This window comes from Protopterus annectens, chromosome 2.part0 (assembly GCF_019279795.1).
Source record: "Protopterus annectens isolate FY-2018-M chromosome 2.part0, PAN1.0, whole genome shotgun sequence".
Lineage (NCBI taxonomy): Eukaryota > Metazoa > Chordata > Ceratodontiformes > Protopteridae > Protopterus > Protopterus annectens.
Window position 1 is genome coordinate 137,371,757 of NC_056728.1, and position 24,036 is coordinate 137,395,792.

Sequence of the window (24,036 nt, forward strand, 5' to 3'; positions counted from 1 at the left end):
TAACATTTATCAAAATAAGAAAAAACATTACTGGTGAGGACCAATCTGGCTAGCTCTATCAAAAAGAAGTTGAAAGTGGATGGATATAAATCAGCCTTATTCAACCAAAAAGCCAGGGCCTCAAGTCCAGATTGGTGTGGAATATTGGTGCATAGAGCACAAACATCCAGGGTACACAGTAACCAATTTTCCTCAAGTTGACTGTCCGAAACAATCTGAAGGAAACTGGTGGTGTCATGTAATCTTGATCGTATCATGCCCAATAGAGGTTTAAGATGTTTAGTAAGAAACAATGAAAGAGGTTCTGTAATATAGCCCCTTCCAGAAACAATTGGTCTGCCCGGAGGATTTGAGGGATCCTTGTGGATCTTTGGCAAGAAATAAATGTATTGAATAGATGGATCCTTAACAATGAGTTGTTGTGCAGTGTCATTGGTTATGATACATTCATCTCTGGCCCAATGTATAAATTTCTCTATGTGTTTTTGAAACCTAGGTGTAGGATCAATCCCCATCAGGGAATAATATTTGGGATCAGACAACTGTCTGTTTGCCTCTTTGTCATAAGCACACCAGTTCAAGATCACAACGGCACCCCCCTTGTCAGCGGGAATAATAACAATGTTGTTATTATTCTGCAATTCAAAAATCGCTTCACGTTCAGCTCGAGAAATATTGTTAGATTTAAATTGAATATCAGAACCAAAAAAAGTGGAGATCATTAAGAATATTTCTCTGAAACTGTTGTACCCAGTGGATGCATAGGTGGAACAAATGTGGATTTGTGATATATAAATTGTTCATCCATGTCATGCCCAGAATCACCAAAAAATAGTCTAAGATTCAAGGTTCTACAAAAAGAAACAACATCCTGAGCCAACAAATCCTCAGAGACCATGAAGCCTGGTACAAAAGACAACCCTTTATTAAGGACCAACAGATGTGTGGGGGATAATACAAAATCAGATAAATTTAGCACATTGCTATTTGGTAAGATATCCAATTCTCCATGACCATTTTCAGTAGACTTTCTATGTTGGTGATTCCTCCTGTGTTTTCTCGCCCCTCTTTTGTATTTGGACCTAAAGGGATAATGTTTGGATTCCGTTTCGGGGAAGGTGACCTAGATGTGCTTTGAAATTCACTATCTGTGCCAGATGAAAACTCTTCAGTAGAAGATACAGGTAAATTACCTGTTTTTTTCAAAATGGACCGAGGTCTTTTCCTCTTAGGGGTTCTCTGGGCCCTTGGTGTGAATCTGACCTGTTTGATATTGTTTGCGAATGGATTATTACTGTGATAATCCCCTTCATCCCTCTGGAATTTCTTCAACTTCCTTGTCCGTAATTGCTCCTCTAAAATTTTGAGATCATTAGCTACTTTGTTCAACTGTGTTTTAAAAAATGTTTCACCCTCAAAAGGTTTGAGTTCACCCACCAGCCTTGAAACTGTTTGAATCTCAGAATCTATGATTCTGTCATGAAATTTGGATAAAGTTTCAACAAAAGATATAGAAGCTTGCTGCTGAATGGCGGACCACTGATCCATAAGTTCCTGATCTGTATTAGAGACTAAAGGTTGGATCCGTACTCTCAACCCTCTGGGAGTGATACCTTTGGCCAAATAGGCCTTGAATAATTTAGAATGCCAGATACTGGATCTGAGTGTTTTTAGATGACCAAAAAGGTTCTGAAATGCTACTGTGCATTTAGTTTCAGAGTTACTCTGATCCATAGTCTGGATTCTATCAGATGAATTGTGGCCAAGACCAAATATCCTCAGGTCCTCTCTGTCAGCGGATAGACCTGTTATGAAAGAAGTTAGATCCATATTTCTTAATAATAACTGACAATATCAGTCAAAACCAATTTTTACTGAGTCAGTTAAGATGATGGGGACAATTACAGCCCAAGTAGTAAAAAAAGAATACTGGCTGTGGCCCCTGAAAATTGGTACTCAGAGCAAATCAATACTATTGGGTTATGCCAAAGTATCCACCAAACAGCAGACAAGATAATATCCAATAATATATAACCAAATTAATTGTTTCAAACTTAAGGTGAACAAAAATAAACCCCTTGGGGAAAAGAACACATGAAAACCAATGAAGTGCATACACAAAAAAATATTTAAACACACTAGTGCCACTTCAAAATACTTAAGCTGTAGATGCAGAATTCTTTATGAAAAACAGGTGTTCATTAATATATGCATAGAATTTGCTGTATAATAAAGTACTCAAACATTGGTGGACTATGTGGTAAGTCCTCTAACACAAAAAATTGCAGCTGCCTGTCGCTGACCTCACTTCATAAATATAACAGCTGTAAATAAGTAAAAACATTATTGACTAGGGGAGTCAGTGAATATAACATTTATCATGACACACCACAAAATTATTTTGATTGTAAATAAGTAATTTGCTAATAATATATGAAAAACGACATGAAACAGCTAAACTGCATATCGAAGAAACAAAAATATTTTGTTAATTATGATACAACTGTATGGTATAGAAAAAAAATATGTTTGAAAAATCAGAAGTAATAAAGCACTCAGGATATAAATGTCACAAATTGTTGAAGAGAGTTGGAAAAGTACCTGTGTATAGGAATTTCTGCAATGAGAATTTTAGTTCATAGTAGAAAGACCAAAATATAACCAGCGTATCCCTAACCCAAAAGAGGTTGGATACAACACATGTTCTAATGTAGAAATGTCCACCAAACGAAAAGATAAGCTTGAATCGGGGCTTGTTCTTGTAACACGAATATGTTCAGGTCGCCACAGTGTAACATAGGATGGAATGACAGCAAACTTTTCCGTCAGCAATGAAAAATGTAGCTGAAATCAAACAGAAAGTCAGAGCATTGTGTTCGAAAGAGTGGCAAACTTCACAGCGTTTAAGCTAGGTTGAATAGGACAAAACAGACCAATGAAAATGTATCAGCATGTATACTTGCGTGATACACAGGAAACAGCGTGGTGTTGTAAGTGCACGCTGATATAGTAAGCGTAGCAGTAAATCCATTCACGGCAGATATAATGTCAAAAATATATCACAAAATAAGCTCCCGTTGCACATGAATGCAAAAATGAACGTGATATACTGGAAATTGCTTGAACGCTTACTTGCATACTACACAAGAACCAACGTAGTATACTCGGTGCACGCTGATATAGTGAGCGTGGCACTGAGTCCAAACAAGGCAAGTAGAATGTGAAAAATATAATGAAATGAGCTCCCGTTGTGCTTAAAGGCAAAAATTGCCGTAATGTCCTGGATCCACAACCATGTAGAAACACCAAATGAACGAGCCAAAAGGCAATATACACAATTGCTGTGGAAACGAAAATCTATGATTTGAAAAAGGAAAAGGTGCATGAAGCCAGTTCACCTTAAGCCACCAATACGTAAACTGTGACTAAATGATTCTTTTGATGTTCTCTGGAAGAACACTGGCCCCCAGCTGATGAAAAAAGACAACAAATCAAAAAGAAAAGTCACCAGCGCGTGGGGCAAATGCACGGCTCACCAATCATAGAGTATAAGGCAAAAAATACACAGAGACAGCATACAGTGTTCCAGAATTAGATGTAATGAAATCTTTTGCCCCCATTTATGCGGATCTCTTTATGGCTTTCGTGGAACACCACATTATTTATGATTCTATCAACAACACATTTTTACCATACATTGACATCTGGAGACGCTACCTTGACGATTGCTGGTTGGTTTGGACGGGTGAAACACACATGCTACATGAATTCCTTACATATTTAAACAACATCTGGGGACTGGAGTTCACTGTCCAGTATGACCATCAATACATTACTTTTTTGGATGTTGCGGTTACTAAGCTAGCTGACAATACCATATCCACTGAGGTTTTCAGAAAATATCCCGAGTACAATACCATCCTTCATGCCTCCAGTTTCCACCCCCCACGTCATACGCAACATCCCAAAATCTCAATTCATCAGAACCAAACGCATTTGTTCCAATGATTTCTCTTATCAGACTCACAGGAGAGACCTTACCAATAGATTTAAATCTAGGGGTTATGGTATGGGCTATGTCCTAGCTGCCAGCAATATGGTCGATTCCTATGACAGAGATAACCTATTAAAATACAATAAGCACAAATGGAACAGAGACCCCATCCTAAGATTTACGACCACTTATGCTAGGAATTCCAACCATCTGATAGATAACATTCTCAAATATGACCCAGACATAACCAGTCTCATACCAAACAAATGTCTTTTTTCCTTTCGCAAGGGAAAGAATTTGGGTTCTTTCTTTAACCACTTTAAACATGGACATAGGCATGATGATCCTAATCTCATCCAAACAACACTGACAGGTGACCCATTGATAGGTTGCTATCCTTGTGGACATTGCACAATTCTCAAGCAGAAACTGCCCAGTAGTTTATGATCTCAGGTTTTTTGCAAACTGCAGTACTGACTGGGTCATTTATTTAGCCACCTGTCATTGTGGTTCATTTTATGTAGGACAAACATCCAGACCACTCAAAATTAGGATTTCAGAACACATCAGCAACATCAAAAATAAAAGGCAAAATAATGCTTTATACAAACATCATCTAGTACATGCTTCTGCTAAATTTACCTTTATAATAATTGACAAAATTGTTGGTAATAAGCACAATAAAACTGGATTATACTCCATTCTGACCACCAAAGAAAAAAAGTGGATAATTAAACTAGGGGGGTTATTCCCACCTGGTCTCAATGAAAATCTTTGATTGAATTTAATTAATTAACAATGACTATATGTGTGTATAAGTATCCTTGTTCACCACTATGTATGTAAGCAACACTGATGAAGGCTGTGGTTTCCTGCCGAAACCGGTTTGTTTTCTCTTTTGTAATGATTTAATTTTCATTACAACTAATTCTGGAACACTGTATGCTGGCTCTGTTTGTTTTTTGCCTTATTAATTATCACACCCATATCTCTAGGCAAGTGTTGACTTTTCTTTCTCAGGCTTGGTCAGCTTTTTTCTGATTTTCCAGACTCAAGAATAAATCTCCTGCTCTTTCCTTGCTAGGAACTTCCTCTCAAGTAGTTCGTCATTCTATCAAATGTAGTTCTGAAGCAGCAGACGCCTCTTCTAGGGCTGCTGCTTTCGGTTCAGTACCGAGGAGGTATTCTTGGCTTATGATTCAACCTTTACCCAATTACATTAAGGCTAAGTTGACAGATGCTCCTCTGGATACTAAACTTTTGACTGGGAAGCAGCTGCTGATTTAGTTAAGTCTCTACAAGACAAGGGAAGGCTTTTACAGGAGCTTAAACACGTCTTGTCTTTGTTTTGTGCCCAAATTTCAGCTGAACTACCCTTCTAAGCCAGCCTTTGTTTGTAGGCAATCTCGACATCCTTCTAAAGGCAAAAAGGGTGGTTAATGGACTCCTCCTGCTAAGGCCACTCAGACTGCATGGATTCTAAAGCCTTCCTTTCCTGACAAACCAGGTGCTGTCTGACTATCCACCTGTTCCCAGCCACATTCCTCGTTCTCTTCACCTCTTTCTCTTCCTGTTTGCTCCGAATCACTCAGGATTCTTGGGTTCTGTCAATCACTCACAGCAGGGGAACTTCATGGCCTGGATTTCCCACCCTCCATTTATGGGCATTCCTCAGACTCCTCTGGTTTCAGGGTACTAGTCAAGAGGTGCCAGTGTCCCAAAGGGGTAAAGGGTTTTATCCAAGAATGTTTCTAGTGCCCAGAAAAGAAGGTACTTTGAGACCTATTGTAGACCTCTCTCATCTAAACACTTTTGTGAAGGTGCCTTCCTTTCAGCTGTTGCCTCTTAAGTCCCCTTTTCCTCTATTGCTCCCCAGGCCTTTCTGCTGTCTCTGGATCTCAAGGATGCTTATCTCCACATTCTGATCCATCTTTTTTTCAGGAGATTTTTTTTTGTTTCTCTGCTGCTTCCTGGCATTTTCAGTTCTGTGCTTTGCCCTTTGACCTTTCTACTACCCCACAGGTTTTCACCAAATGCCTCCCTCCTGTGATTGCTTTCTGCAGGCTTTAAGGGATCCAAATCTTTCTGTAGTTAAATTTTTCCTTAGTTGGATGACCTGCTGATTCAGGCATCCTCTCCAGAGGTCCTTTTGCTAAATCTTCGTTTTACCATTTCTCTTCTTCAGAGCCTGGGGTTCATGATAAACTTCAAACAGTCTTCCCAGACTCCTTCTCAGGATCATGTCTTTCTGGGTTGCAGGTTTCAAATGCTGGCATCCCTGCCTCCTTCAAAGGCCTTACCTCTCATTTCTTTCAAACTCATCTTCCTCTGGCCTTCATTACAGCCAGGATGTTTCTGAGGGCTCTGGGGTTCATGGCTTCCACCATTCTGATGCTCCTTCTGGCCAAACACCACATGATAAAGTTCCAGTGGTTTCTGAAGTCGGTGTGGCTTCAGCATGCACATCCTCTAGACTTTCCAGTTCCTCTTCTCCAGTGTCTTGAAGAAAGAACTTCTGTAGTGGATTCAGCAGTTGTCGCTGAATCCAGTTCTCCTTTTTCCACCTCCTCTTCCTCTCAGGATCTGTTCACAGACACTTCAGATGTGAGATGGGGAGCAATGTTTGGCTCCCTGAGGGTTCAGGAAGTGCGGTCACCTTGTCAGCAAAAGGAGCACATCAACATCAAAGAGGTGAGAGCTCTTATGCTGACTCTTCAGTCCTTTCATCCTCTCCTCTCCAGGGCCTCTCAAAGTACTCACACACAATACCATAGCTATGTGGTATACCAACAAACAGGGGGGTATGAGATCTTACTTTCTTTGCCAGTTGGCACTTCTGGTATGGGATATGGCTCTCACGTATCAAGCAACTCTTCAGGCAAATATTCCTTCAGATCAGAACATTGTGGCAGACAATCTGAGCAGGTCCTTCACTCAATCCCACGAATTGATACTTCACAGGGATGCGTTTCTGGACACTGTTCACCAGTGGGGTACTCCTCCAGTAGATCCCCTTCGCCTCCCCTCTGAACTGACAACTTCCTCTGTTTTGTGCCAGAGTCCCAGGTCCTCTGGTATGGAGGGTGGACGCCCTCTCATTTTCTTGGAAGGGGATATTTCTTTATGCATTCCCTCCCTTTCCTCTCATTCTGAGAGTCCTGCTCAAGATTCAGCTGGAGACGCCTAAAATCTGGTTGGTGACTCCCTTTTGGTTGCAACAGAACTGGTTCCCTCTACTTCTGCATCTAGGCAAGAACAATCATCACAAGTTACCTCACAGGGTGGATCTCCTCACACAAGACAAGGGTCATCCATCTACACCCTGTCCATTTTTCAACTGACACTGTGCGTGATAGGGTTTTGATCTTTAAAAGACATGTTTTTTTCTGAGGACGTGTTGCAGGTCCTGCAGGAGGCCAGGAAACCTACTACTAGGCAATCCTATTTGTCTAAATGGAAGAGGCTTTTTATTTGGTGCCTTTCTCGTGACCTAGATCCACTTTCTGTGAATGTTCCTTTTGTTCTCTCTTATTTGTGTGAATTGTTCAATGCTGGTTTGGCTTATTCTTCTATCAAAGCCCACTTATCAGCTCTTTCTGCTTGTTTGCCTTTAACTTCCTTGTTAGCTTCTAGATTTCAGGCTAAGCAATTTCTTAAAGGCATCCTTAACATTAAACCTCCCAGGAAGCCTCTTCCTCCTCCCTGGGATCTTAATTTCATTCTGGAAAAATTGACTCGGGCTCCTTTTGAGCCTGCTGTTTCAGCTTCCTTGCAACATTGTTCTTGGAGGACAGTTCTTTTGTTAGCTCTTACTCCTGCCAGACTGGTGTCTGAGTTGCAAGCCCTTATGACTTGTCCACGTTTTTTCATATTTCATGAGGAAAGGGTGTCCTTGCATACTAATCCTTCTTTCAGGCCCAAGGTGGTTAATGAGTTGTCACTTGATGAGTCTACTCTCTCTCCACAATCTGACAGTGAGAGGGCACTACATACCTTAGATGTGCATAGACAGCTCAGATATTATTTGGATAAAACTATCAGAAAATCTGACCAGTTGTTTGTTTCATTTCATCCTAGGTCTTTAGGTTTGGCTGTTTTTCAAGCAAACTATTTCCACTTGGATTTCAAAGGCTATTTCCTTTTGTTACACTTTTCATATGGCGAGAGCCTTCCTTCTGTAAAGACTCATTCTACTACAACTGTGTCATCTTCTGGTGATTTTTTCAAAGGCTTAGACACCAATTCTATTCTTGAAGCTGCTACCTGGACTTTTGTGCATATCTTTACCAAACATTACCAGTTGGATGGTATCTTCAGAGCTACAACTGGTTCTTCAGATGCCACGCTTCATGGATTCTTAGAGAGCTCTGCTGCTGCTTCCTCCTCCCAAGTTTCTTCTTTAGCTTTGGCACTCTCCCATTTGCAATGAATACTGCAGCGGTGAATGTAAGGACACAGTACAGTTGTGTAAAAATTTTATCATAATGGTAGATGTCCTTGCCTTCACAGCTGCAATATTCACTCCCTCCCTCCATCCCCCTAGTCTTTTTTTTCCTTCCTGGATGTGCAGGTTCTCCTGGATTTTCCTTGGACTGCTGTTACTACTGGGGCAATCAGTTCTGAGGATGGTATGCCTGAAGGTCACCTTTACGGCCTACGCTATGCAAAGAGTGTGTAGGTGATGTTCAGTGTACCTTAAAGCAACAGTAGACTTTGGTAAACTGGACAGACGGTGGGCTTCATGGCAGGGAATCCCATTTGTAATGAATACTGCAGCAGTAAATGCAAGGGCATCTACCATTATGGTAAGATTTTACACAACTGTACTTTTTCTTTAGGTGAAAAAGTTAAAAAGGTGGTATTTGTATGCATTCATTCTCATCTGAAACAGCCACTGCAGTTATGCATGGCACAAGTGTGGTAGCAAGCAGCTCAGGAGATTCACGGTGTAATAAACTGTGCAGCAAGAAAAAAAAGAGAATAAGGAAAATGAGAAGACTTTGGAAGAGAATACTGATAAACAGTACACTACACGTACTGGAGCCTAACTTTCTAAACAAGAACAAAAGGCAAGCTTGACTGGGGCTACTGCACTGAGCAAAGTCCCAAATACTTTTCTATAAACACACAGCAACGCAAATTTTACACTAGACAGCAGAAATCTGGTGCGAAGTACCACAGCATTAAACCACAACTCCAAAAGTACCATTTGGGTAGAGCAGTAAAGTGGGCAGTCTATTTTTTTTTTTTTAATTCAAGCAGGGAGCAGCCAGGAGTATTAAGAGCAGTGCACCAATCTGCAGACTACTACTCCCCAGTAGACTTAGACGTTCATCTGACACACACCATGTAGCTACATTCAGTAGAGCCAGTCATAAACTTCTAATTTGGACACACACCATGTAGCTACATTCAGTAGAGCAGTCATAAACTTCTAATTTGGACACCAAGGCCATAGTCTCCCCCCCCCCCCCCCCCAAAAAAAAAAAAAAAAAAACAGCACATCTACTACATTTCTTACTGGAATCATTTACTCAGATAGCCAATAACCTGACAAATGTCCCTCGCTAAAGATGTTCATGTATACATTCTTTGCAAAGTTATTTTACATACTTTAATTACTGTGTACATTCTTTGCAAAGTCATTTTTACATACTTTAATTACTTATATGTCTGAAAACGAATAAGATTGTAGCTCATAGGGGGTCCCCGCATCCAACTACTTACACAAATAAAATGGAAGACTGTCGTGTCTTTAAGCTAGGAAAACTAATTACGTAGCATAAAGCCAGACAACTGGCTCTCATGTAGTAATGCTGTATGGTAAGCCTCAGTTTAAGTCTGTGTGGTTAAACGTTCCTAGCTGAATATATATAAATAGCTTTCAAAAAATCTTCTTAAGAGGAAATACTTCTACCTCATATTATTTTAAGCAATAAAATGAAGCAGACTTGCTCATTAGCAAAGTCTTACCAACGGATACACATCTCGAATAAAGATGTCTCTGTCAACATCGTGATATACGGCTACTTCAAGCTGGCGTTGGAACGCCATAACAGACCACAGTAAACTTAGAGTGGTACTCAAATTCCCATGATATAAAAGAAAAGTGAAAGCACAGATATTATAATGCTTCCGTCAGGCGCTATAGGTTGTCTTGCAAGTGACGTCAGCGGGGTCCTTTTTGTCCATGGGAATCTATCACGACTGTAAAGCAATGGCGGTACCTGTTTGGTGCTATAGATGTCCTTCGCTTCTTAGGATTTTGTCTCCATTCAGGATTAAAAGAACTTATACTACTAATTTTGGCCACCTGTGTGAAAAAACAGTTATTCAGCAACAAATGTTGTTGCGACATGTTGTATATAGACCAAGTCTTTTTGCTTTTCCTCCTGTGGACTGCTGTAAACATCTGAACAGTTTCCGAAATTTTAGTACGGACAGAGATAGCAATACCCAGAAAAAGAAAGTAGTTGTTGTTGGGATTCCCAATCCTTTTATCTGGTTCAGAACTAGGATTTATTACTTTTTGATACGGGCCTATTTTGATCATGAATTTAACATTGAAGACTTTACTGCCGGGGCGAAACAAGTAAGTATTAGGTGTCATTTGCTATGTATGATCCAGTTGGATTGGGGTGTCCTGGGAAACTTGTTCCAGTTCAGTAAGAATGGTTTTCATGAGCAGCTTTTGTTATCTGATAACAATCCGGATTGATCAGGTATTGTGGTTATTTTTCACGTGTGTAATTTGTGTTCGGGGTGACAGGTTTAGTTATGACTGAAAGGGATGTCTCTGAATTGTCTCATGCTGTGAGATAGTCCCTCATTCTGGGCTTTCACAGGTAGAAGACAATATTCCACAATGATATTTTGCAGCATAAATTTATACAGTGTATGTGCTTCCTACCTTTCTCTTTTGGTTCCATTGTTGGCATTTCAGAACTTTTGTTATGTCATTATTAGTTGGATTAGAGATGGCTCCTGCATATTCAGTATCCTTCCTTTCTTATTTAGGTTTTTGTACGAGTCCTCTCACTCAGACTACCATCTTTAAATCTTTTTCAGTGTAGGTCTGGTATTTTCAACAAGCTGTGTCACTGCTTCCATCTCCAGACGACATGATTTGGAACTGGTTATTGGTTCGCCTGTTGAGAATTCAAATTTAAAAATGATGAGAAAATGGCTTCTTCACTCTGTCTTCCTTCTAAAGGGTGGCATGGATAATGCAGTTTACATAGCAGGAAGGTTGATGGTTTGTAGAGTTCATCTTTTTATATAGAAGCAGACTTCATTGAACATGCCATCTATCCCAGCACAAACCATTGGGTTATTCCACTGTCATAATGAATGTTGAAAGATGCTTCTGTTATCCAGATTTTCCTTGCAACAGAAGCGGCTGTTTGGGAGAATCTGGATATTTTGTTCTGGCACCTAAGGAGCATAATCGAATCTTCTGTCCCTCCGAGAATGCTCAGTCTGGACAGAGACTTCTTAATCTAGTTTTGACTGTCTTGGTCACAGCTCTGAGGAAGAAATCTGCACCTCAGAGCTCACTTGTGTTTCACACTCTTTTAAATGGTCAAGGATGATGAGATTTGGGAAATTGGTTTCTGTGTCTTCCACTTCAGGATCAGTGAATTAAGTTTTGTACATGCTGGATTTTCAGAGGGGCATTTTAAGTGAAATGTAGTGTGTGATGGAGTTGCATGACTGCTGTCTGCAAAAGAAGATCAAGGCCCGGGCACCTGTGTAGTCTTTTCTGTGTCCATTTGACCTATAGTGCCATGGAAGGGATTAATGGAGTGGCAGGATTCAGCCTAGCCGTTTGTTGGCACTTCTATGTATGTATGCATGCATGCTTGCTGTGCTTGACAGCTTTCAACAAAAACACTAAGGTAACCTTTTCAGACTCTTCTTTCAAAGAGCATCTGCTGTTTGCTCCTGCAATTAATAACAATTTTGAAGGGTATGAAAGAAGCAAGGCAGAATCTTTCTACTACTGAAAGGAAATTTCTCCCTTTAGAGCATTCATTCTTCTTCATGCAGAAGACTTGGTGTTGGTAATGGTTCGAATGTAACAGGAGGTAGTGAGCTTGCCATTTTCTTGTGCAACAGCTGACTTGATCAGTGACTCTGAGATTGCCTCCTGGAAACTCCAGACTTCTAGAGGTCCGTCTTTGGGCATTCTTTACTCCTTTTGCGACTGCCCTCCTTTTAAGGCAGTTGGGGGTGATTGTTGCTTCATATCTTCTTCCTCAGGAGGAAGAAATTCAAGGAGACGTGGCCCTGATAAATAGCACTGAATGACTATAGCATCCCCTTTCTTTCATTACTGGATTCATTTCCGTAGTTGCAGGGCAATGCTGTCATATCAAAGCTAACTAGGTTGTTCTTCTGGACTAATGAGATTTACTGTTCTTCATTCTTTTCAGTACTTAGAAGGACATGGGATCTCAGGCCATTTTTGGATGATGTCATCCTGAATGAGCCCATGCCCCAAGAACCCTTTAGAATGGTCCTACTACAGTTTGGTCTTACTCCACAGGAAAAGCCGTAGTAGTTCTCCTGGAAAAGACAAATGACATTACCAGGGCACCATTATCAAATAAATCAATTATGTGTGAAAAAGGAACAGAAATCTTTGTAATAAGAATACCCATTCTTATATGTATAAGGAGATAGCTGGCTGACAACATGTTACCTGCACATTTCGTATACATAGTGACACAAGTGAGTCTGAGGAGTAATTGCTAGATTTGAACAGACTACCTAAGATCATAAGGTACAGAATGCTGCTTGAATCACACTCACCACACACAATGTTTTTACAGTTGTGACAGTGCACGTTTAAATGGATGGCATCACTATTCTTTCATATCTTGATGCCATTCTAAAAATTTATGAAGGTGTTTTGAAGTGCACAGTAACACTGGGTAGCTGCAAGTACTACCTACATTACAAGCCTACTCTACACAGCATGAGAAACGCCCACAGACAGTAGTCCATTACTGCTTAATTCAAACATTCTCCCTCTGTACTTATGCAGTCTAGACAACACAGTATTACCAGCCAGTGCCACAGGGTAATTCATATGACAACTTTAATGTGGTTCTTTTATTATAGTATTATGTAAGCCTTGTGTTTCCAAAAATGTTTATTGCCTGTAATACAAATGTATAGAGTAATCCTGCCAGAGAAAATTTGTCTCCTAAGTGGAATTTTAAACAAGGGGTGCTGTCACAGACACAATTTTACATAACAGTACACACGCTGATTAGTATTTACCCATTGTTGGATTTGAAACACATATATGTGTATTTACATAGTCTATACAGCCCAGAATTAGCTGCAAGCATCACAAGAGAACTGAGAGTTGTAGGGGCACTTCTAGTTCATTACATCCAGCAGCCCGAGAACTGTTCCAGTAACTGTTTCATAGTAGTGCCTTTAGTTTGCCTTTAATCTGTATTCCCATAGTGCAGAGGATTAAAGCACATTTACATGGAAGCAAGACTGCTGTGGCTGAAATTAAAATCTTCAGCTTTTGCCATAGGAAGTTGACTGGCATTCACCACCACTCCCCACTGGTGTGCCAAATGCTAAGGACAAAAAGTGAAGGCTTTTTGATGGGGTGGTTATGTCTGTCTGTTGTGTGTGATTCTGTTTTTTGACCAGATTAAATGTGTGAAAAAAGGGTTGTTAGGATGGTGGTGAAAATGGGGTGTCAAGATTGGGGTAGGACACAGGGGAAAGAATACTGGAATTTGCAGGAGGGTGGTGGGAGAGCACCATAGCTATCCACGTGTTCACAACATGAATGTAGAATTGTACAAAGAATTTCATGGCTTTGGAGAGTCACCTCCTTAAGGATGGGTTATGACAGAATAATACTGTATGTGGGACGTAGCCAAGATGGTAAGCAGTTAACAGCACTGTTTTTAGCTCTGCATCATTTTAACATTTCTGACGGGATATTTCCTAAAAAAAACTCAAATAGAACATTTCAAAACTTGATGAGTTTATAGTCAAACATTTGCTGAAAGATTTACTAAAAAAAATAACGTGTGTGAAACTCTTAACTGCTTTTTCCTGTCAAGAAAACTAGAAAGAACTAATTGTCTCAGAATGAGCCACTCTAAGCCCAGTATACAAGACAGCACTATAAAAAAAAAAAAAAAAAAGCATACAGGCTATACTAAGTAACCTCAATGAGTTAAGTGTAAAGACGTGTCCTCCTAGACTTCTTCAGGTCTGTGATGATTTGTAATAACAATACTAATTACAAAAATATTTTTATAGATAGTTTTTGGGTCCTTGTACACAGACCTGAAGAAGTCTAGAAGGACGAAAGCAATCTTTAACAATAGGTTATGAAAATAGAATATGATTTTTACAATTGATGTATATATTTATATATATTTTTTGATTGCCAAATGGACTAAGGTTGATGTATTTCCAGTCATGTAGTATATTGTCTTGGATAATGTCACAGATTTAATAATCTACTTAATAATCTGGTTAAATAAAAGGTACCACATCATTATAAATTTTATTTAAAGTACATAAGGGTTATATTATTACGACAGCTACTAAGTAGGGCAGGTTCAGCTCGAATGTCACACTGATTGGGGAAGGGATGTGAATTTAACATGTGTACCAATAACACTTTGTTTTACAGCAGAATAAACCACTCCCTTGCCTGATAAAAAGTGTATATATATTTAGAAAGCTTGTGAGGAAACCATTATTCTAGTTTTGTTTTACTTGGATCGCTTGTCTTTGTACTTAATAAAGGATTTTTGACTGGAAACAGACTGCCTGCCTTGCTTGGATTACTTTCAAATACTTAGTAATTCTGTACAGTTTTTATTTATATATATATATATATATATATATATATATATATATGTGTGTGTGTGTGTATATATATATATATATATATATATATATATATATAATTTTTTTTTTTTTTTTGACTTACGACGAGGTTAAGTTTGCTACTTCTACTACTGTTGTCTGATCTGATTAATATACAGTGATTAACTAGAGATATGTTGTTGTGTCTTTCGGCTTATCCCGGTTAGGGGTCGCCACAGCGGAACTCCGGTCCGCTAATGTTTGGTAGTGGATTTTTACATGCCGAGTTACCAACCCTGACGCACAACCTTCAACGAAGGCATGCCCATTCACGCATGCCTCCACACAGAAGACGCTGTAGCTGAGAATCGAACGCGACAATGTCTTGCTGTGAGGCGACAACGCTACCGCAGCACCACTACCGCGGGTAGTGATTAACTAGAGATATATGGAATGAAAATCTTCCACACACAGAAGTTTCTTACACTGTTTTTAATTTATTTCCTTCCCTACTTCAAATGGTTACTAGCTCCTTTCTAAAATGTTAGCTTGATTCTTTTAGCTATGTATGAAATTAAAGCCACTTCTTTTCATGTAGAGTTTAAAAGGTTAAACTATTTTCATTTTATTAAAAGTTAGTCATTATTATAATGAAACTTGTGTTTAGATGGCACATTTTCTGATATCTTGGCATAGTTGAGTAATGTACTATTAAATATAAATCCAAAAGAGCGCAATGGGCTAATGGAGAGGCACACCACCAACTTAATAGAACTGCACGATTTATTAACATCCACGAAACAAAAACACATTAACGCATTTATTACACAGTACGCATTTTCGTCCACGTAAAACTTGGACTTCATCAGATAATCAGATAATTACTCTAATTACATCTTAAATAGCTCACTAAAACTACATTGACCAATAGAAATCTTTAAAAAAACATTTCAAATACACTAATCAGGCTCTTTTAAAAGGCTCATGAATATTTATAAAACTAATGTATTATCACCACAAATGTATCTAAGTAAATAAATAAATAAATATAAAACTAACTTGATAAATCCTAAGTAGATTTCTTAAAAACTTATAAATTATAATTAATTCATATAATTTATATTCTTTAAAATCCAGACATTTAAATAAAAAAATGCTTATTTAGTGAATTTGTGTCTCTAGGTTAATGAACTGGCACCATCTGCTGTCATATTAACGTATAACAGCCTTTACACTTTGGCAGCCCTTAATTTTAATAATGGTAATAGGGAAATGTGGTCACTTAAACCTGGTACTTTTGCTGCTTCCGGGGTTATGTGCCACCATAGCTCTTTGTATTCTGTCAGTTCCTCCCAAGGGCCACCTCTAATGTCTCTCTTGACTTGTTCTAGTACAAAAAACAGGAATTTATAACCTTCACATTCTTTAGAGTGTTTGTATAATGCATTTGTATCCTTTGCTTTTGATATTTCATATAAATGTTCGTATATTCTTCTTCTCAATACTCTCTCCGTTTTACCAACGTAAAATGAATTACATTTATGGCATAATGCAAGATAAATTAATCCTTTTGTATCGCAACAAAAATATCCCTTACTTCTAATCCATCTATTCCTGCTTTCTAAATAAATTTCACCTTTATTAATAATATATTCACATTGGTTACAGCTTCCACATTTGAAATACAAGATGTAACAAATGACACTGAAGCAAAGTTACATTCTGGGTTTTTAAGATGCTCCATTTGTGTGCTACTGATAGTATACTTGACATGCAATAGCTTCCAGGAAAGATATGCTGCGTTATAAGCAAAAGTATGAAAGATACAGCTTTTTACACATATAAAAGTTATTATTGCAATAATAATTGGAGTAACATTCGCACTTTCACAAGGTAAACCATGATAATTGGAGTAACATTCGGATCACATATAACTCCTTCTTTTAATACAAGTTTATATTCTGTGTGTCCTTTAAAAAATGTCGGTCTGCTTTATTTTAAACATGCCATACAAACACTGATTTAAAAAAGTAACTTTTTAATGATTCAGTAAATGCAATAGTTTTTTTAGTGGTTAATATCCTTTGAAATGGTTTTTATCAATTTTTTAAGTGGGTTGGAAGGATTTGAGGGATTGATGTATAATTTAGAGGTGGCTTAGATTAACTTGTGAATGTTTTTGTGAATTATAGCTGATAAACTGTTCATTTGCAAGCCCTTGTTATGAGGACCAGCTTGAAGCAGCTTAATTGAGTCCTGAGCACTTTAATGATGTTGCTTGAGTTCTAACTGTCCAGGTTACTTCTTCCTGTCTAAAAGTAAATAATATTTTGAATCATATGCTAAGATGTCAATGAATACAAATTAGATAATAGACAGAGAATTGCATTCTAAACCACTGTCTGTTATTAAACAGTTTCAGTGTGCCAAAAGGATTAGGGGTGGGAGGATAGCAGAATGGTTAAGGTGTTCACCTTGTCGACACAACGTGCAGGGATTGATTCTCACATGGGGGGGCTTGGCTAGGCTTAAAATGGCCCACAAGGGCAAATAGCCTAGTACTAATCTATGAACCTATATACTAGCCTATAGAATGACGCTTCTGATTAAAACAAAAAATAGGATTGTGTTTTTCTGTTTCTCTCTAACGATAACAAAATGTAATATCACAGAACAATTTCAGAATAAATATGTATATAGTTAAATAATATAATTATATGTCTGCAAGGGTGGGAGGTTGGTATAGTGGTTAAGGTGTAATCCCTATAGGCGCGAAGTGCAGGGTTTGATTCTCACATGGGATAATTCACTGGGATTGGGATGGCCCTCGAGGATGTTTTGCCTAGTATTAATTTATGAAGTTATCCTTTGAGCAACTTTACACACAGTACGTAAAATATTACAAATATAAAATTATCTGACCTAGAAATTAATAAATATGAAAATAACGGACTTCCTCCCTGTAATAAACCAGGGAGATATGATCCTTTGAGCAACTTTACACATAAAAACACGTAAAATAGAGTATAGAATCATCTGACCTATTATGAAAATAACAACTGACGTCCTCCCTATAGTAGACCAGATATTGCGAGGTACAGGGAAAGATGATTGTAGAGATATTCAGTTTGTTCAATTTAAAATACAGATTCTGAGCACCTGTTTAACTTTTCTGATTCAGGATAACTCACTAAAGGGTTTTTTTGAGATGATGCATACTAAAAATATAAGACACACTAATATGAATCAGAAGCATGAGCTACGCAGTTGCAGGCTAATGGAGAGTTTGAGAGGTAGGTAGTTTTTCGTTTTCAACAAACTAGGAATACGTTATTTCATTAGGCAATGTGTTTTAAAAGTTTTGTCCATAGCTAAAATATTATATTGTTTAAAGTATATAATGAGTTCTGTACATTAATGTGATTTCATTATACATGCTTTTTTTTCTCTTTCATATAAATGTGTGATTTTAAATGTGTATCTATTAATATTAATGGATTGAATAATACGGTAAAGAGGGGAAGACTGTTCAAATACTTGCAGCTACATAAAACTTGAAACGTATTTCTACAGGAAGTGCATTTACGTAATGAAGATATATTCTGCCCCCACCCCCAGACAAGAAAGCCACCGTGAAAAACTTTTCAAAAGCAAACTTCCTGTTACTTAAGACCGAGGTGGAAAGTTTCAAAGCCCCCATGTTGAAGGATATCACTGTCCAAGCTGCAAAATCCTTTACTAATGCATTCTACGGGCAGCTACAAGAATGCATGGATTGTGCCATCCCAAGCAAAACTAAGACTCACTCCTCCAAGAAAAGGAAACCAGTCTGGTGGACTCCTGCCATAAACAAGCTATATAATAGGAGGAGGAAACTAGTACAGAAAAGAGTAAAATCCCAAGAAGGGAAGATATCCCTGATCAGTATCAGCAAGAAACTACGATCCCTCATAAAATCATCCAAGGTGAGCTTTGAAAGAAAAATCGCCAAGGACTCCAAAGATGACCACAAGGCGTTCTTTAGCTATGTCAAGAATCTAAGTGGCAATGCTCAGATCTGCTCAGAGTTAATGCAGAATGGCACAAAATACACCGAACTGACCGATATAGCCAACATCCTGGCAGACAGGTTCAGCGCAAACTTCACCCCCCCCTCATCCCCAAAAGGGCCCATAACCATACCAGAAGAATGTAGAGTCCCTGAAATCACAGACACTCGGGTAACAGCCATCTCCAAAGCCCAAAAACACAGCATCAATGGGACCGGACGGTGTCCCAGGCTGCGTCCTACACGAGCTCAAAGACAAACTAATCCCTCACCTAAGCACACTGTTCAAACTCAGCCTCTCCACGGGCTACATACCCATAGAGTGGCGCACAGCAATGGTTATTCCGCTCCACAAAGGTGGAGCCACAACAGACCCCGGGAACTATTGCCCTATAAACATGACTAGCTTGGTCTGCAAGGCTATGGAGCGCATCATCATGGAACTCATTAACAGAGATATTGGGACCCTCCAAACAGTGACCCTAACCAGTTTGTCTTTGTTAAGGCAGATCATGCCTTCTAAACCATGTGGACTTCTTTGAGACAGTTACCAAGGCTGTCTGTATGAGGGGAAAGGTGGTACAGCATACCTTGACCTCGCTAAGGCCTTCGACACCATTCCCCATTCTGGTATTATAGACAAGCTCACCAGCCTGAACATAAACCCATATACTTCTCAGAGGTACAGGCAAGCACAGGAGGACTATGGCTGACCAAGTTCGCAGACGACTGCAAACTAGGGGCTATAATTGACTCTCCGGCTGAGACAGACATCCTCCAAAAGGATCTCACTGAGACGGATACCTGGTGTCAAAATCATGGCCTCAAGCTACATGCCAAAAAGTGCATAGTCATCCCCTTTGGAAAAAAAAAGTACCCACAAACTACCATATAGGTGGTTGTCCCCTAAATATGAAAGGCGTAATAAGGAATCTGGGGACCCAAGTAGATCGTAATCTCACCTTTGATAATCACATTGCCAAAGTGGTTAGAAAATCCTTCTACATGGCCCACCTAATCACAAAAGGGTTCGCATCCAGATCAAAAGAGGTCATTGTGTCCCTCTACTCATCAGACCCATCTTAGAGTATAACGCCCCATTTGGGATGTACCTTACAAGACACCTACAACAGCTGGAAAGACCACAGAAGTACCTCGCCAAGAGAATCAGTGGCCTCAAAACAGATGCCCTATGGAGCTCAACTGAAGAAACTCCAGTTGTACTCGGTTGCATACCGCCTACTCAGAGGTGATCTCTGCCTGACATACAAGGCCATGTCCAACCCAGAATTGATGGACATGCTCCACCTAAAGAAAACTTTATCCCACCGAGCCACACGCTCTAGGGATCTAAACCTCACCACAACAATAAATAGGATGTGCTGGAGGGATGAGGGATAGATTCCTGTCCCAGAGACTTCCCATGCTTTGGAACAAGATCCCAATCTACATTAGGCAGAGCTCCTCGCTAGCACTCTTCAAAAGAAACCTTGACAAGTGGGTGGGAAACAGAAAATTTACCTCGGGGATCACTCCGGTGGCTGTGCTGGACAGAGGCACAGGGAGCTAATCTAAGGGGCTGCGAAAGCCAACACATTCTGGCTAGGCTTCTAAATGCCTTTGGGTAGATAGCCTAGTACCCACCTATGAACCTATAAATAAACTTTCATTAAATAATTATTTGGTTTTAAGAGGTTCTGGCTTTCGAGCTAAAATAAGAAGCACCCTCATTTTATGAAAGAACTCACCAGTAATGCCTGAAGTAAGCGATACCTATGTTGATAAAAATGGTACAGTAAGCATTGTTATAATTGAGTGTAACAGAAAACTATATGCCTTGGTGAACTCTTATTGGATTCCATGGGTTGGAGAAGATGCAACCCCCCCCCCCTCCAAAAAAAAAAAAAAAACACTGTAGCCTATTACATGAAATGTGAAGTCCCCACTGTCTGGTGATTTTACTTGTCTTTTATCAGATTTTAATTGTATTTTATTAGACAAAGATTCCACTGCAGGTAGAAAAGATTCCACTGCAGGTAGAAAGCTGAGAAATACATCTTCAGCCAAACTCTTAACGAATGTTGTAAATCCAATAAAGTTAAGGAATATATATGAGCTAAGGAAAACAAACCCGCTTCAATTTACCCATAATCCCTATTGATATGGAACACAAATATTAAAATTTTTGTCTCTATCTATTGTCACATATCTGAGAAGTTTCATGTCCATTATCAGACCATAATGCTATAATCTTTAATATTATTTTAAAAAAACTGACAATTTAATACATCTTAGGAGATTACCAGCATACATTTATTAAAATAATTCAAGCATTGGCAAGTTAAAGAGATCAAATATTTCCTATAAATAAACATGAATGGTGAAGTATCTGACACTGTCCTGTGGAATTCACTAAAGACTAGAGTGAGACTAAGAGTTGAATACACTATAGGGCAAGATAGACACACTAAAGTTAAATCTAAAACCAAATGACGCCATCAGTCAGTCTGAACTTAAAAACTTGAGTACAAAATATGTTGATATTCTAAATCCTAATGTTTCAGTAAACCTGGAAAAACCTAAACTTCAGGCATATTCAGTAAACCCTTTAAGCTTGCATAAGCATGCTGTTAGATCAATGAAAATGAATAAAATAAATCTTATCAAAGAAATTGTAACACATAAAGAACAGATGTTAAAAGTATTCTTGAGGACTTTAAAATATTTTATGAAAATAACACAAAACCTAGATGATGGTATAGTGGGTCTGTGTCAGTTTGTTGAAGGCTTCTTCATTGACCAGAAACCACCGAACGTTCAGTTCCGTGAATGTTAACATCGAAAAAATATTTCCCCAGGAAAAGGAAACCCTTGGCCGACACTACACACTGCAGTCTGTCAGAAACACCCAATTAGGGGGGCTATGACCTTCACATCCCCCAACTATATATACCAATTCCAAAATTGCACTACAGTGAGGTAAAGGTAAATTTGTGCTGTTAGCCAACTGTTTCCTTTCCCTACTTAAATCCTTCACGGATGTGAGCATTCTGTGGTTTCAGGTTGATGAAGAAAGGTTCACAGAACCTTCAAGAAATTGATACAGACCTAATGTAGTTGAAACTTCTAAGGGAAAATATAAATAATAAAATAAGTAAACAAATGATAGATTTGTTCACTTTTTAACAGAAATAAAAGATCAAGTAAAAAGGTTCAAAAATAATAAGGTGCCGGGCTTAGATGGTCTTGTATCTTGAACTATATAAAATACTACCGGAGGATGTAGTTAATATTAGATATGGTCTGTAAACAAGTAAACAAACAGCTGCTGAAGTCCCCCCATCATGGAAATATTCCCTTATATCAGCTATTTTAAAAAGAAGATAAGGATCCTACATACAGTGCTCATTATATAGACCCATTTCACTTTTAAATGTGGATTACAAGCTATTCACGTCCATTTTAGCTTAACAGAATTTATCTGCTTATTTATTTCAGTTTGATGACTGGGGAAGTCCACTGGGTCTAAAAAGAGCCCATTTTCATTGGAGGCCTGGGGAGAAAAGCTCCAGTAACAATGACAAACATATTAGCATATGCGTATACAAAGCAAAGAAGTCATACAGCTTTATGTTTGTAATTAAACTAGTTAACAGTGATCAAACTGTGTCTATTTTAAATGGAGGAGTACAGGATAGGATAATTAAAATACAGACATGATTAAAGTGTATAATTTATCACCTGAGCTAATTGCCTTAATTTCTAAGTTTTACAATAACTCTTGTGCATATGTTAAAATATTGTTTTTCTTTCTAATTCATTTAAATTACAAAAATGCACAAAACAAGGCTGTCCATTATCACTCTTACTTTTTGCAGTAGCTATACCCTTTGCTAATAATATTAGATCCAATAAGATTGTTAATGGTATCAAAATAAAAGAAGATTTCAAACTAAAGATTCAACTCTTTGCTGATGTACTAGTAGTATAAATATGGAAAATTCATTAGAACATGAAATTAGTTCTGTGAGTCTGAAGAAATCTCTACCTTAAGATTTAATAGTAGTAAAAAAGTATATTAATAATAAAAATCATATAAACAGTATTCCAACTTAAATTGGAATAGCAATCAAATGAAGTACCTTGGTCTGATCATTATGTCTAACTGTAAAGAAATGATGCAAACAAACTTTCAACAGGTAGTCACAAACTGGAACAAATTCTTCTTACCATGGAAGAATGATTAATGCTTATTAAGATGGTAATTGTCCTTAAAATTCTGTTTATCTTACAATCTTTAGTACGGTCTTCACCAAAAAAATGATGAAGATAAATAATATTATACTTACTTTTTTGGAATCCTAATAAACCAAGAGTTTCCTTTGATTGGCACAGAAAAGGTTGGGATAATGCTGGAATAGGATTCCCTGATATTGAATTGTATGCTACTTTAATTGTAAAAGTTATAGCATTGTGGATAAATTTGTCTTCTGATTCAAAATAGAAACAAATACGTCAGTAAATATTATTAGCAAATAGTAAATATATCACAACCAGTCAGAAACAAATAGTCCCCAATAGTTTTTATCTAGTTATTAAAAGATTTTTGCATAAATGGAATTACGCCCTTTTCTCAAATTCCTTATTTAAATAACATAGTTTTCTCTTTCCAAACATTCGCATATTCTAATAAGACTTGGGGCCGGATTCACGATGGCTTGCACGGAGTCTAAGAGTAGAGTAAGACTCCATGCAGCCATCATGTCCGATGAGCGATCCAGGAACAGCCTGCAGGGGCGTGCAAGAGAGCTCCTAAAACGGCTCTTACACGGACAGGGCCGGGTCATGCAAATTACCTCAGTTGCAGCCAAAAGGCATGCAAATGAGGTAGATTTGCAATTCAGGAAACCTGAACCTGTCCGAGTAAGAGCAGTGTTATTTGCAGAAATGTACTCAGTTGACAACTGAGTACCATTCTGCAAATAGCAAAACGGAGCCGTAACAGATCCAAATAAAAGTTGCATCCAGTAGAGGAAGCATGCCAATGGCCAAATATACGGCCGTTGGCAATGTTTCCCGATGCAATATGAAAATAAAAATATTTTTTTTCTCCGATTTCCGATGTTTTAGAGCT

The 24,036-nt window shown here is 38.4% G+C and overlaps 2 protein-coding genes across 4 annotated transcripts in view; one reads left to right on the forward strand and one right to left on the reverse strand.

Moving 5' to 3' along the window:
* The window catches only part of TYW5 (tRNA-yW synthesizing protein 5), a 200,064-nt gene extending 189,865 nt beyond the window's left edge, over positions 1-10,199 (reverse strand). The window contains exon 1 of one of the 3 annotated variants that reach the window (XM_044060626.1): positions 9,968-10,199. In XM_044060626.1, coding sequence (XP_043916561.1) covers positions 9,968-10,048 — 81 coding nt within the window. In that variant the 5' untranslated portion in view covers positions 10,049-10,199. Of the gene's footprint in view, positions 1-9,721; positions 9,741-9,911 lie in introns of those variants that run through there. The other 2 variants (XM_044060627.1, XM_044060628.1) reach the window with 2 other exon arrangements.
* Positions 10,192-24,036, forward strand: part of MAIP1 (matrix AAA peptidase interacting protein 1) — a 75,831-nt gene continuing 61,986 nt past the window's right edge. The window contains exon 1 of the mRNA XM_044060629.1: positions 10,192-10,586. Coding sequence (XP_043916564.1) covers positions 10,212-10,586 — 375 coding nt within the window. The 5' untranslated portion in view covers positions 10,192-10,211. The remainder of the gene's footprint in view (positions 10,587-24,036) is intronic.